This window comes from Haemaphysalis longicornis, unplaced genomic scaffold, assembly GCF_048455015.1.
Source record: "Haemaphysalis longicornis isolate Haplotype H1 unplaced genomic scaffold, Haemaphysalis longicornis Haplotype H1 scaffold_2, whole genome shotgun sequence".
Classification (NCBI taxonomy): Eukaryota; Metazoa; Arthropoda; class Arachnida; order Ixodida; family Ixodidae; genus Haemaphysalis; species Haemaphysalis longicornis.
This window is the reverse complement of record NW_027526295.1, coordinates 156,602,587-156,618,641: the sequence shown is the minus strand read 5'-3', so window position 1 is coordinate 156,618,641 and position 16,055 is coordinate 156,602,587. Positions and strand designations below refer to the sequence as shown.

At 47.6% G+C, this 16,055-nt stretch overlaps 1 protein-coding gene across 1 annotated transcript in view; it reads right to left on the bottom strand.

Moving 5' to 3' along the window:
• Positions 1-16,055, bottom strand: part of Ia-2 (tyrosine phosphatase IA-2) — a gene marked incomplete in the record, with an annotated part of 628,737 nt that overhangs the window by 98,798 nt on the left and 513,884 nt on the right. The window contains 1 exon segment of the mRNA XM_077698486.1: positions 12,792-12,980. Coding sequence (XP_077554612.1) covers positions 12,792-12,980 — 189 coding nt within the window.

The following is a 16,055-nucleotide window of genomic DNA, read 5'->3' as shown; positions in this document are numbered from 1 at the left end:
CAGCTGAACACAAATCTAACGTAAATTGAGGTATCTTTTTTTAAAAAGTAAATCGATGTATCTGTTCACAAACGACCATCAACCCGCCGTGGTACGTGGTTCAGTGGCTGATGTGTTGAGCTGCTGAGCCCAAGAACGCGGGCTATGCCGAAAACTGGTGGTTGCTTTTCGGATGGAGACGAAAAGCGAAAACACCTTTGAGTCGAGATTTCGGCGCACGGTAAAGATCCACAAGAGGTCTAAATTATCCGTAGCCCTAGTCTTCGGCCTGTTTCGCAGACCAGGCGTAGCGTACGCGCGTGAGGCCGCTGTTTGAATCTTGCTACCGCTGTACACCGGAACGCGCGCTAAAGAAGGCCACGACGGAGAGGAAAGAAGCAGCGCGCGGTAAAGAGGGAGACGAATGGTAAAGCAAAAGGCTAAGCTGACAGACAGGCCGATACAGATGAGTTTGCGGCTGGGGCTGATAGGGAGCGGAGGACGCGCAGAGGGAGCCTGCTGCAGGAATGCCGGCGGAGGTCGTTGGGCGGAAGAAGGAAGGAGTCCGCCCTGGGGAGGTACTCACGGTTCTGATTACTGTCACAGGCGTCCGCTATACCTTACCCTCCGAAGCCTGACAAATGGACGTCGCGGCAACAATTTGGCCGATTCCGCACCGGGCGCATTTATCTCCGGGCGCTTCGAGCTGTGACGCGTTCGCAGGCGCGGCCGACCCCTGGCCCACTTTTATTTCTCGGGGCGCTGCCCGAGCCAGCGGGAGTCTCGTATATTGGATTCGTTTTGGTGCTAGTGGTATAGTTAAGGCGAGGCTTGGGGTACATTGCGCAAAGTGGCGTCTTCCGTGCCCTTCTCTTATATCCAAGGCCAGCGTGGACATTTTCCCCTCAGACGGCTGTACGTACCATTCCAGGCACCAAGAGCAAAGCTGCACTACCTTTGCCTGCTCTGAAGTAACCCCCCCCCCCCCCCCCTTGCCGTAGTTATACCCCGTTGTTTTATTTTTTTTTCGAGCGGCTTTGTTAGGAATCCATAGCCTACCATAGGAACATGGTTCCTGTCAACCTGTACAATAATCACCGAAAACCTAGGTCACAGAACTCGTCAATGGCCACGGACCTCACTGCCCTGTGCGCTGTGTCGCAACACACTCTAACTGCGCCAACTCAGGCGTGCAAGCGCTATCTTCACCGACTTGTCCTCCAACATTTGACGGTGCTGCCACGTGAGAACCTGACTCAAGAAATCAATTCCTTGCACACCCAGCGTCTAAGCAAGCACCGTGATCCTACAGTGGCTTCCTGTGGACTGTGGATTTTCTGGCCACGAAGACACCGATCGAACTTCTGCTTCTGTTCATCGTGGCTCCGTCGCTATGCCACTGGATTTCACAAGGTGAGACGGAGCAGACTTTGCTTCTTTGGTTGCGAAGATATCTCAACGTGTGCACAGGAGCAACCCCTGGAATGCCTACAGGCCGCTACTCATACTCCATTCCGACTACAAATTAAGGGTGCGAAAGCAAACGTAGGTCGGCTCAACGGATCCATGGAACGAATAATGATAGGAGTAACACTCGGGGACAGGAAACGAGCTTCCTGGAACAGGGAACATACTCGAGTAGATGACATCGTGGTGCAAGTAAAGAAAAAGAAATGGACTTGGGCTGGAAATGTGGTGAGACGAACCTACAACCGGTGGACGATTAGGGTAATAGAGTGGATACCAAGAGGCGGATCTAGAAGAAGGGGAAGGCCTATAACGCGATGGAGGAATGAAATAGGAAAGTTCGGGGACGAGAAATGAACTCGAGCAGCGCGGACAGGAGCGGTTGGAGGTCAACGGGAGGGGCCTTCGTCCTGCAGTAGTCCTGAGTAGGCTGTTGTTGATGATGGTGAAAATGAAGCAGTTTGTGCATACACGACAAAGCCATCCTGCATCGCACTATAGTTTCCTACACTAAGCATCTTTAGACATTAGCAAACGTCCTACCCTCTGAGCCCGACTTGTGTGGTTCACAAGGAATCTCAAACACATTTTCAGCGCGACTCCTTATCCCGAAATCGGACGAACCACGGTGAAGGTTTCTCGGGGTCTGAACCTGCCCGCCCACATCTCTTTCCGGGAACTTTGTGGCCCTTGAGCAGTTCCGCCAACGGCATGTTGTGCGACAAAGGCGCTTCTAGTATTTATCTAAAATACAACACTCGATAATAATACTATGTAAGTACTCTGTGATTAAATTCTACCACCCGAGTATGTGAGCGCGTTCAACGTGCGTGTGTTGATATATTTACGAATGTGCCGGAGTGAATATCATTGTCACCCCCTTTGGTATAGCAAGTAAGGAATCTAGCCCGGCTGACCTCTCTTACTCATTAAAAAGTTATCTCTCTTTAATTGCAGTAATTTAATCAACTAACTCTGTGTTTAGGAGCGTCCTAGGTAGGTCAGAGCAGACTTAGCGGCTCTTGGAAAGCAACTCTAGGGAGGGAAGGTGGGGGGTCGCGACTGCTCCAAAACGTAGAGCTTGTTGATTGAATTAGTTTATAAGGAGCCTAGCGCCTGTTGATGTGTTCATTTTACGAGAGTCTTGCCAAATATTGGTATTTGTGCTTTTAACTTCACTCAGAAAAGGCGTGCCTTGGGCTCATACATTAGGACGTTTTTCTTTAAATTTTCTTTATGAAGTGCTGCCCTGAGTCTCGGTTATTCCAGAGTTTTCGGCGACGCCATCGAAGCTTATGCTTTGAGAATGAAAAGGTCTTAGCTGGCTGTCGCAAGCGAGCCCACACGAAAGGCGAAACCAGAGACGAAGTTGTAATACGGTCTCTCTGGAATGGTTTAGCCGCACGTCCGCATCGCTCGCTCCATGCAGCGGGGCGCTGCGGAAGTACCGCAACGTTCCCAAGGGGACGCATTCCTTGTCCCAACCATTGCGCAATTAGGTTACGATGATGGCGTGGATGGGCCAAAATGACGCGCTATCCTTTCGGGAAAGGCCGCGCTAAATCGAATTCTCAGTCACGCAACAGCGTGGGTTGTAAGCAATTCTGTCCAACGGTGCCGCCGCGGAGGCGAGCCATTCGGTTAGATGGCAGTACTGACTTTATTGACAGGCCAGTGCATAAGTAGTACTAGCTTTCCCAGTCGGTGGCATGCAAGCTGGGAGAATAAAAATGATTACGTAACAGATCAAGCCCAAAGAACCCGTTGCAGGACCTCGCCACGAGTGAATCCAACTTCTGTGACCTCTGTTCAGAATATACCAGAAAACGCCCCGCAATGCGCATTTTCTTCCCGTAGGTACACTTTTTAGTGCATGATAATGTACTACTTTTATTTCGCCCGTTGTTTTCAGTCCAGAAATTGTTATTTGTCGCTCTTTCAGGGTTGTTCTGTGGAGCCTTACCACCTGTCGCAACTATTCACGACAAAAAACGAGTTCAGTGGACAATTAAAAGGCTGCTACTGTACAACATTCTAAGTTTGCATTCATAATTACAAGAACTGATACACCATACACGCTCAGGCCACCATTTTGGAGGTAAACAAAGAATCTCTCTTCGGTGGGGACCTAAAGCTAGATTAATGTCTAAATTTTCTCCAAGACAAAATATGTAATCTAACGAGCACATTTTTAGCCCTTAAGGACATGCCTGGAGCCGGATAGTTCTTAAAGCTTAGGAAAGAGGACGTAAGCGACAAACGGAGGCTGGAAAATGAGGGAACTCTAAAATGAACATAATCGTTACCACCACAGCCCGGTGAGTCATTTACCCGAAAATTCTTCCTGGGCACTCCTTCCTACAAAAAAAGAAGAAAAGAAGAACTACCTGTGTACTGGATCCGCTATTATTTTACTTTCTAATAGGTCAGAATGGTGGTTATAAAGAAAAAAAATCTACTCGACAGTGTTGAAAAATCACAGGCAAAAAGCTGTTTTGAACCAAACGCAAATACCATATTGGCTTGATATTGAGTAAGCGGAAACTGAAGAAGTTCTCCTTCACAGACGCCCTTCGGAAGCGCGGGCGGTTGTTCAGTTAAACGTATGGACGTTCTTTCCTGCCTCATTTACCTTGCCGACGTGACAAACCCGCTAACTCATTTTTTTTCGTTCATCTCGCAGTATGCCGGAAAAAGAAAGAAAAATAAAAAAGGAAAACAAAAAGAGAGGACAGGAAAGCTAAGAGAGAGGCAAAAGGAGACGGATTGGTCTGAGCGGTATGGCGGGTAACGAAAATATATCACGGGTCCTCGCACCGACCCGAGCAATCAATTCTAGACGCAGTCGATTCCTACCGGTCTCTGCCTGGGATCGAACTCCGTGACGAGGACCACGCCGGCACGAGGACCGTTGCTGCATCAACGGCGGGCAATCTATAAACGTCTGGCAAGTAGTCACTCCGTTGGGTCCCCAACCTCGCCGCGACGAACGCTGACGACAAGCCTGACGATTGCGAAACCCGACGACGCGCCCAATCAGGAGGCCCCAGTAGATAAAAAAAAAAAAAAAAATGTACGCGTTTGCTACGCTCGTTTAGCCGGAAAATTCCCCGCAACATTCCAAATGCTGATGTGGAGCTTTCGCAGTGGTAAGTCCGGCTGATCATGAAATCGAAGAGCGGCGAGAGTGTTTTGTTTTTATTTTAGAGCGCAATCACCTTGATTCTAACTACGAGAACACACACACACACAAATGCCTGGATTAAGAGTTATCTGAACACGCCCAGCACTCGCAAAAACAAAATGCACAGGAATGCTGACAATTACCTGCTTTTGCGTTAGCATTCTTAGGCCAATTTTCTGCTTCGCCAACCTCACATTTTCTTGGCGGCATTGAAGGAAGACGTCTCGCCACTGGAGACACCGTCAAAGCGATCGTATCAACTGATCCAGAACGCCTCCCGACCGCTGCGCTTCCGAATTGTTCGTTACGCAGCTGCTTTTTCTCCCTCTCTCTCTTTTTGTTACGACCTTGACGCGGCGACGGCAGCCTCAGCAATACTTTTTAACCACCACCCAGTCATATATTATTTTTATTATTCTAGCAGCATGACATAAACCAATCAGTTATTCGTTACAGTCGGCAACCCCGAAGGCAGGCTTTTCTGAGCACAGACTAGTGCTGCGAGAACGTAAGCTTATGATAGCGGCCTTTCAGAACGTTTTGAAATGTTGGGGCATGCGTTGTGTGCGGGGAAAGAGCATCAAAGAGTCCGCATATTGCGCTAAAATGTGATTTTACACAATACACAAAAACAATTAGCATCACAGTTGGCTGCAACGTACGACGCGCCGTGTTTGAAACATTCTTCCCTGACAGGCTAAGAAACATCAGTGCTTCAGATAACGACTTCTCTGCCGTACATAAAGTCCCCCTCGTCACAGCTATTGAGAAGAAAGTGGACGCTCTTAACGACTCATATCATGGCTAAATTTTGGCTTAACAAGAAGCCGAGAAAATAAATATAGCAAAAGTGACTCACAAGGCTTCGACATGCTACCGATATTTTTTTTCCGCACGATGCGAGCTGACATCGTGCAATCGGCAATGCCTTGCTTTCCAACTTCGCTCTGCTACGCTCATTCAATTCTTCATGCCACCATTAAATTCTACAGAGAACGGTGACGGTTTGACCCTTGCTGGGAAATACCAGGATTCAAATAGAAGTCACCCCCGTGCGAAGCGTACAACTTAAATCGTAATTTATTTATGTCCGCTCTACTTGCTGGTACTCAGTGGCAGCCTCAGAAGGAGGAAAATAACACGATGCGGTTGTCACGCAGGTATTCTACCAGCTAAGCACACCGAGCACCGTACAGCATCAAAAAGACCGAACATTGTACATAGGAAACGACGTTCTCAGGCATTTGACGGCGCCAGTGATGTCAGAAATACACTTCGGCATTTTTGCGCACCGTAAAACCTGTCCAAGGTAGTTTACGCATCCGCAGAAAATGTAGCCAAAATTTCGCGATATCATTTAGTTTGGTGTAACCACAGCGTTTGGCCGGATCCAGTGCACGTGGCTCAAAAACGTTCTATATCCTAAAACACCGGGGAACCCCCACGACAAATTGGCGATTCGTCACGCCTGCATCACTTCGTTCATGCTAGAACAAGCCTCAATGCACGCTCTTTCTATTTTTTTTTTGTCACTATAAACTACCGCAACAAAAAGTCGCTTACGCACAGACGATTGATAGGTCGCCGTTTTTCCTCTCCATCTCGCTCATATCCGCTCGCGCAGCGGTTCACTACGCAGTCCCGTCAAGTGGCAAAATTTGCATCCTTGAAACCGTTTGTTCTGCGCCGAATAAAGCAAACTACCGAGCAAGAAGACGCAATGGGCGGGCGTTTTCTCGCTGCTCTCGTGGCGAAGCGTTGAAGGAAAACGAATAAACCTCGTCCGTTGAGAAAACAGAACCTCACGAACGCGAGCAGAAACAAGGCGATGGGTGATGCGAGGAAGAAGAAGAAGAAAATGATGAAGACGGGGAAGAAACGGCCGTGCCTTCCACCGCTTTCTGTTCGCCGGCGGATTGGAAGAGGAAACCACCACAGCAGCTCTCAAGACTCCCCCCCGCCCCAACACGCAACTATATAGCATCGAGCAGCGGCACGATATGAAATGTTGTTTAGCGCTTTCTATCCACCTCTTGTGCTTACACTGCGCAGGTTCTCATGCTCTGCGGAACGAAATTTCGGTTCCCCTATTTGACGCGCCGCGCGCATGTACGCGTATAAGCTCTCCCCTCCATGTTCTTTCGTCGAGTTTGTTCGTTGTTCACGTGTGTGTGATGCTTTATTGCGCCTCGGAGCCGGAAAACGTTCCTCGCACGAAGACGAAACAGGTTTTCTCAAAAGCCCATTTGCGCGCCCGCCGCAGCAGCTGTTGCTGCTGCACGAGCCCGACAAGCTTGCGGACGGACCGTTTGTTTCGCGGAGAAAAGCGTCAAGAGCCGTTGCGCGTGCTTTTTTGAGGAGGACGATAGCGAACACAAGCAGCAGAAGTTCCTCTTTTTCCTGTTTCTCTCGGAGTTTCTTGAAGTGGAAAATCAACTTTCGCTGGGGGAGGCTTCCCTGGACTGCGGAATAAAATTGCGTAAACCGCGAGGAAGACTTTGTTTCCCGGCGAGAAATGTTAAATTAATTAAGTAACAGAAGTTTCGTCTTCGCGCCGTAATTTGCGTCGTGGCGCACTTCATGTTACCGGCACTAAGGATGCGCTGTGTGTAGTTTGTGGCTGGGTATTTTTCCCGCTGTACACGCTTGACGAGGCAAAAAAATAAGTAAAGGAACGATCAGTCAACATGCGCTCCTATTGACAGCGGCAGCTGGTGATTTGTGGAAGGATGTGCTAAAGAATAATTTCTTCTAGCACTTGTGCTGTTCTGCCGAGAAAGATACGTTAAGGCGCGCCAGTTGCACGAAAAGTTATTTTATGAACTTGGTTTTGTTTCTGCTAGTATTCTTGGGCAATTATCTGCGGGTCTTTCACGTCAACGGAGTGTCCATCTTACGAACATCAAAGCCGCCAAGTTTGGAGCCAAGTTCATTCTCAAAACTGGCATCGCAATACAAAGCTTGTTTGAATTCTTAGTGGCGCGCGTGATATTCGTGGGTGCTGACTAAAGTCTCCGCAGCCCACACGGGACGAGGACGGGGTCAATGACGATCATTGTTTTTGTGAACGTACGCCACCAGTTCTCATGCAACAATGAATAAAACTGCCACAACAATACAGAAAAAAAAATGCAAACTTGAAATTCAGACTCCGTAAAACTCCGTCAACTGATCTACCAGCTCGAAACTACGTGCTCCGCATGGTAAATAGGCCTGGAGCGCACTTTGTTTTTCCGTGCAAGAAATGTTATGATGACAATATAACTTCACGTTTACACATTCTCCAATTTTTAAAGATATTCAGGAATCATAAACTTCGTTGAATGCTACATCCTGGCTTCCGCAGAATTAGCCAGTAGATAATCAGAAACACATTACCGCGATGCTGCAGGTGGAGACTTTCGATGTAACGTGTACTCGTTTCGGTTTCCTTATTGACAATGAGAGCTAGTGCGCCAACCTTTGCGAGCTTGTTGATAAAAGTTGCGCAGGAAGCACGGACAGCTGAGCTGTACGGAACAGGCACTGAGCCGCTACAAGCTAGCCGATCTGTGCACATCGCGAAAACGAAGGTAGCCCACCAGACGACCCCGAACCTTTCGCGCAGGCAAAGTGGCACTGATTTAGCGCAGCATGCCGGAAGTGTGGGTTGGCGAGCAGAGCCAACGCCCTAAAGACGGCAAAGCCCACAAAGCTCACCAACTTCTTGGATATCGACTACCGATGTGCGCTATTTTAGCCGACTGAGTTGAAAGAACGGTAGCTAGTGAAAGCCACAAGTGACCGACTGACTACGGGGGAAAAAACTACGGCGAGGAAGATACGGGCGGGCTATCTCATTTATGGGGTGTTAGCGGAAGTTGGGCCGCCGCTAGTTCCTGGGGCGTGGTAGCATTCAGTGCCGCCGCCGGGCCGTCGACACGGATGGGACGATGATGCCGGAATGCGCCAATTTGGGCCAAGAAAGCGGCCGCGCGCGAGCAGCGGTCCTCGGCAGCCGTCAGCGGCCGACACTCTGGGCCGACAGGAAGGAGTGTTGTTCCTAATAACGCTCCGGTGGACGAGAAGGAGCGGGCACACACGCGCGCCGGGGAAAGAAGCGATGACCGCTGCGGCAGCCGATGAGGGGGCATCATCGATTTTCAATTATGGCCACCAGTGCGGCCGACCGAGGAGACGAACCAGAAACGAGCACCCCCAGAACGGGGGGAAGTTGACGGGGGGAAAGAAATTTTGCGGCCGGACTGGTCTGAATGAGAGCAAAAAGAGGCACGGGGAGCAAGAAGATGCGGATGTAGCTAGGGCCTCCTTATTCACGCTTCAGAGGCGGAAGGAATATCGGTGAAGATGTAACCCAAGTTCTACCGCCGAGTCACTTAAGCGACTCGGGTTGAAGAGGGAGAGAGGATCGTTGAGCTTTGATGCGAACGACCTGTAATCGACGTCATTGGCACCAGCACTCGAAATTGAACTACAATTCGGGTACGCGAATATTTTTCTTTTCTGCATTCATACATGACTAACGCCTGCTCTAATTTCATTTGGTGGCGAAATAAATGCTTGGGTGCACTGATTTGTAGCATCAACAGTGCACCACAAGGTGGCAAGCGCGGTATGCTGGCGCGGCTGAGTGTATGAAGCAGGCGCCGAAGACAGCAGTAAGGAAAAATACTACATGGTAGCAACTGGGCCTGCTTGCCATCATGCGTAGCGGTGGAGCGTCGTTTTCGTTCCTTGTTCTCACTTTGTGTCACAGTAGCTTACAATACGGAGAAGAATCTTGACGACACAAAAAAAAAACGCTCCTAACCACACGCTCTCAACAGAAAAGGCAAAACCCGGGGAAAACTGTACCAGATAGTTTTTAGCGATTTTGAATATGCTTCTAGATTCCTGCCTGATCCGCGTTCAGTTGACGCTATATGTCTAAGCCTGACCTCAGTCAAGAAACCGCAATGGTAATCGGGCGTTAAATAAAAGAGCGTAAACGCTGAAGAAAACATGGAACAGACAGCGGATACGTTTAATTAGCCCCCCTGCTTTTTGTCATGCGCAGTTTTCACAAATGGATTAAATTACGTTTTTGAAGCACGTTAGACTAGGATCATTGTTTCTTTTGTGCAGAATGTTGTTGTCCCTAAGCTGTACCGAAATGGTGGACGAGGCGGCCCAGTTAGAGCCGTTGCATAATGCGAAATTGTGCCAAATTTTCCCGGCTATTTTCTAGGCGCTTGCAGCCGCATTAATAGCGGTGGAAATTAATTTTGCGTTACTCTTCCTTTATGCTGGTATACTTTTCTTTTACGCGATTAAGCTATTCCTTTTAAATTAAACCGAGCACACCACTCAATGTCGTCCTGTAAAGCGTGCACCGCCACGTGCACTGTGTGGATGTGAGAAAAAACACTTTAGGGATACATTGTACGCACCATGTGTACTACGTAGACGTCCTGTGACAAAAAGCAAAGCGTAAAAGCTAGAAGTAGAATTCTAGCGGTATGAGAAGCGCCTTCTTTTACCGATACACTTAACTGAAACTAAATGTCCAAGATAAGCGCTCAAATTGTTTTAATCGCAATTTAATCCGACACGAAAGTTTTTAGTACGGGCCTTCACGATATCCTCTTTCCTTTATTTGAGCCCACTAATCGATAACTTTCCCGCCTTTTTTTCTCGCAACACACGATCTATTCAAAATCCATTTCTAGAAATGAGGACACGAACCCGCTGTACGCAGTTCGCGCGCCTGAATTGACGTGCACGGGTTTTTTTGTCGGCTTTTACAAGTTCGGTTTAAGCAGCCAGTAAGTGCTCTTGGTCCAGGCCAGCAATGTAGTGTGTAGCGTGTGGAAGTTGCCTGGTTTATACTGTCAGTGCTCTTTGCTGAAAGGCTGCAAGGGATGCGGATACGCAGTCTCTTCTTTCATGCGCCGGGATATGAACCTGGGTGTTTATTTTCTTTTGCCAAGTAGTCACAGCTATGTCGTTACTCGTTCAGACTAGATACTTCTGGGCGAAATTGACCGTGCTTGGCCGAACATATGCAATTAAAGCTAAGCCAAGTAGATAAAAGTGTCTCAATTACGGCAAATCGCATGCATTATACTTCTACGCGGTCACCGTCACACACCCGGCACAAAACCTCGTTCAATATACCCAGCTCGTCAGCCCCCGTGACGTTACAGAACTAGAAATGTAAGTTTTTATGAAATTTGAGGGGCGTGAAAAATTTTTTTTTCTTTTTTTTTTAGAAAAAATCTGAAAAACTGACAAAGACGATTCCGCGCAGATCTATAAAAACTTCAACATACTTCTTAAAGAGATAACCTTAGATGCCTCATCAAACGGGAAAAGCGACCGTAGTTGCTGGCGACAAAACGAATGAAACGAAATTACGGCCGCTGTGAAAAGAAAATCGGTAGATAAAATATACATAAAGCTCATTTGGGTTCGAATGGGATTTGAGCCCTGGTTGCCAAGAGCCGCAGCCAAGTGTGGTCACTACAGCGCTAAGCCTGTACCGTGCCAGAATGGAATAGGAATTATCCGAATGCGTGCCGCACGACAGGTGAACGCGAAAGGCACCGCAAAGAGGATGCACCAGTGAAGAAGTCTTAGAAAGTGGCTGGCTTTCGCCTTCAAAAACACTTAAGAGACTTAAGTGCCTCATAAATTTTTCCGCTAACACTGAAAAGAATGTAATTTTTACCTGCTTCATCACAAAAGTCACAGCGGAGCTTCCGCCCTCAAAATCTGCGCATGACTTCAGGTCAACGCATTGATTTCAGAAAGCGTTTTCCTCACTGCACATTGGTCGCATCACAGCAAATTTCCCCGGAGAAGCTGTGTTTTTTTTTTCGATGTTATTCTGGTTGAAAAAAAAAACGAAAAAGAACAGGTTTGTTCAACCCCTCACACCTCTATTCAGAACTTGTCATTTACCACATGATTTATGGCCACACAGGCCTCTCCAATGGCAGCATTCTATGCGGAATCACCGACGAAAGTGATTAGGAATAACACCAAGTAAAACTGGTGTCCATTAACATATTACCGATTAATTAACATGTTCCCTTCAAATAAATAACGGATTTATCAGTTCTGTTGATTTATAAACGTGACATCTGAAAAGCTTCTAATTTCTAAATTTATGGTTCTTATTTACTTTACCATGCTATTTCCACTGAACAGTCTAAATTACTTCAAGGGTTCGTTTGATAATTTTCCAGCGGCAGAGGCAAAGCACTTGCTTCCGGCAACAGCATGCTTCTGTGCTTGCTAGCAGTCAGTCAAAATGTTCAAAACACGAAAATGTATGGCAGTGCGGCAAGCTTGAGGTCTATCACCATTTCTGTAACACGCTCTATTTCCACAAAGAATGAGGTCGGGGCTCGACTTTATCGCAGACGGCAGAAATTAACACCGAACAATTACGCGGCTTTTCAAGAGTTGGTGTATCAACCTTCAAAAAGGTAACGTCTGTGAATGTGTGCTTACATATTTTTGTGAAGCCTTAGGTGATTTAGTGCTCATGAAAAAAAAACAATTTTTTGCCAATTTTCGGTCTATAATTGCAGTTTTCTCACTATTGTCACCGAGCGCGTTGCCGTCTTGTTGCGTTGTAAACGGGGTTATATCAACGTGAAAATAACGCTTACTCATACACAGTTTTAGGCTGAAACGGCTGGTTCCTTGGGCTCACGTGAGTTCGACTTGTTTAAACGCAATCTGAATAATATATTGTTACGAGACGGATTTATTTGCTAGAAGCACGGGGTGTATAGCCAGCGACACACACATGTGAAAGTGGTTTTAAGGAGACCGATGTCCAGCGGAAGCTCAACCTCGTTCTCTTCTTCCTCTAACTCCGTTGCTGATGCAGGCGAATGGTTGTAATTGCTGGCGTGTATTATTTGTGTAACCATATATTGATCAAAGAGCTTGAATAGATCAATATTCCAGGTAAGTGGATTCTGCGTGCTCCGTTAGGGTGGTTGCTGAGATATCACGTACAGAGGTGTGCTTCTTAGAAAAAAAAACAGCTTTGCCAGTATTGGCGAGTCCGTGTAGTACTGCGGTTCCGATCTGTAGACCTGTTCCGGCCGAGTCCTACCGGTGCGATGTTAGAAAAGGGTGAGAAGACGTGCGGGGAATGGCTCGCCTGGTAGTCTTGGCTCGGCTCGGTGTCCGGCTGCGCAAGGCCATGCAGCTTCTCTTTGGAGCGCAAGCTGGCGCGGCGCACCAAGTATGCCACGGACCCGGCCACCACCAGCACCAGCACGGTTCCGCAGGCCACCAGCGTCGCCACCAGCATGCGGCCATCGCCCGGACGGACCAGCTCCAGCTGAGCCTGGATAAGAGATGGGGAAACGGAAGCAAGTGAGGGAGCGTGAAGTGAAGAAGCGTCAGAGGCACATTATACTGGACAGCACAGTATCTGTACTGTCCAGACTCAAAAGTCTGGGCAGTACAGAAGCTGGAAAACAACCCCTTGCCCGAGTCACCATCCGGTGGCCGGCCAACCTATATTTCTTAGTGCGTGAATTTTCATGCTTTGAATAACCGTGTGCATGCATATTGGAGACGCTGATTTGTGAAGAGGTGTCGCGCCTAATTTAAAATCGCTGCGGAGAGTCGTCGTTGCTGGGTGCAGACGTGGGGTGAGTATTTATAGTAGGAACGTTTAGAATGACGCAATGAGTAAGAGAAAACAAAAATAAAATGCCCTCGTTTCCAAGCAGATGAGCGCATTATTTAGCCTTTATTGCATAAAAGAGGCAACTGAAAGTTGACTACTAGAGCTATAGTTTCGAAGCAGCACTCTTCATCCGCTTTGCGGGGGTGCAACAGACAGATGATATTGTATAAACGTCGGCAACATACCAAAATCTACAGACGTATTCAAGACGTATTTAAGACGTACTCAAGACGTATTCAAGACATATTTTTAGTCAAGACTGTTTTTGTACGTTTTGAAACGCATTGAGAACATCCCCGAGAGTTATTCAATCAGTTCGCCCTCTGGAAGGCATATCATGCTGCAGAATTGCATAACCCCTCAAAATAATGCGTTTAAAAGAGTACGTAAAATGTTCAGCACACCGCTTCAGTGCCACCAAAGTCAAAGCAACCGTCAGTGTCAGAAAGAGGAATAATATACAGCGCAGACTTCAACACAAGATAAGCGTAGCAAAGATGTTGAGCAGACCACTGCGATACCACTGTAAGACGTATCAGGATGCATTTTATGAACGACTTTTAGAGAAAGCTGAATCGAGGCGATAAAAAACTGCGTATTCTTATGATTTCTAATATGATTTGTAACGACAAAAGCACCTTAAACTTCGCTGTTCTCCTCATTTTTATATTTTCGTAAAGCGCCCATCTTTTAGACTGATCCCACGAATACCCGACAATTTAGACATTGGTATCGCAGCGTTAACTTGTACAACCACTTTCAAACGCGAGCGAGGCCTAAACGGCATTGTTTCCTAACCCTTAAACAGCGAGAGTGATAAGTATCCTTGCCCGTGTTCAGAAATTGCACCGTTAAGATTCCAGCAGTTCGTTATTCGTCCACGCTTTTGTTGGGGGGGCAATCTGGAGCGCTTCACAGCGTATACTCAAGACACAAAACCAATAAGCAAGACAGAGCGCTCAATATCTTCGGCGATAAAAGTTACGAAGACCAGGAGCAAGGCTGTAACTCTTACTCGGCTTTTCCAGTTTATTTCCTAATTCCCTGACAACAAAAACAGCGAACAAGCAGTAACGCCAAACCACGTTGCAGACACAGAACCACCACCAGCCGCTACGAGAGGGCAAGCAGCATCCGATAAACTAATTAAAATTTACTGCGCAAACTACCGGTGTGCGACGCGGACTTTATTTAATGGCTTCCTGCTCCCCCCCCCCCCCTTCCGAGTAGCGGCGAGCGCTCTAAAGTAGAGGCTTAAACTGGGCTGATGATACGCCGTATAAGCAACAGTGTTGAACATGGCGCAATATTATCCCAGTTGTGAAACAAGGAAGGAGTCAGGAACAATTTTTTATAACGGGCTGAGCGAAAAAAGAAAAAAATAAAGTTGGGGACGCAAAACATGCATCCTGCGATGAACCCTGCCAGTTTGAGAAAATGTGCGCTATTAAAATCGCTCTTGCGTAAGAACTCCAGAGCGATACAGGGAAACCTTGCGACATGAACATGAACGTAAACTGTAGAGACGTAAGTTGATCCCCGTTTGCGAATACATAAAAAAAAATTAAAAACAAATTAGAGAGCTTTCTGTTTCCCTACGCAGCAAAGGAATGCACTTGCGAAAGTCACGAAAGATTACAGTTCATATAGTGTAGACCGCGTGGTCAAAGAATGGTACGTCATTTCAATGTCGACAACGGCTGCACTGGCTTATTAGATAAATGTTCTACAGTGCTGCCTTTTTTTACGTGTAACCGGAACTGCGTCTCCAGTCACGGTCTTCGTAAGAGATGATAAGAACTTGAAATGTAAAACGTAATTCAAGTGTTGAGGGTTTAGCGCGCGGAAGCTACAACTGAACTGTGATGCATGCCTTAGTGGAGGTCTCCGGATTAATTTTGGTCGCCTGGGGATATTTAACTTGCGCGAAAATCGCGACACACGGAAGTTTTCGCTTTCCGCCTCCATCTGAAAAGTGACCTCCGCGGCAGGGATAGAACCCGCGTTTGGGGCTTAGCAGCAGAACGCCTTAGCCGGGTTGGATATGTGAAACTTGCTATCTCCCACTGCATCAACAGGTGGACCTTGAGGAGGAGGAGGAGGAGGAGGAGGGGTTGGAGGAGGAATAAACGTCTCTATGGATCAGTTAGCCTTAGGGAACAGTCTTTATCATCCAGCTCCTGGGCTCTCGCCCCAGCCAAGGCTGGTCGTCAGGGTCCAAGTCGGACAGTGTTCTCTGCCAGTGCTCAGGTGAGGAGAAAGGCACGGGGGGTAGGTGAGGGTTCGTATCCCAGACCCACGTGATATGGTATAGGGTGCCCAAAGCCTCGCACAGCGGCGGCTTTGCGAGGAGTACAGCGTGGGGGCCGGAATGTGGGCTCTAGTCGGGTGGGAAAACGTGTTGGTTTGGATTCCTCGAAGGTGGCGTTTTTGTCTTCCGCGAGGTTTTTCTGTGGAGGGAGGTATATTGACCGCTCCACGCGGTAGTGCTGTGTGATTTCTTTGAAGGGCAAGAGGGGACAGACCTTCCACATTTCACCGAACGCCTGGCTTGCCCGGTGTGTCAGCTCTTGGGTCCAACACCAGCTGCGATTTGCGAATTACCAATGCGGTTTTCTGGAGCTTTGTAGTGTGAGCCGAGCGTCGCGTATATATAGTTTTCTTCTTTGTAGCGACAGAGTAATTGTGAAATTCTCTATTGAACGAAGAAAATAAGCCATCTTGGGA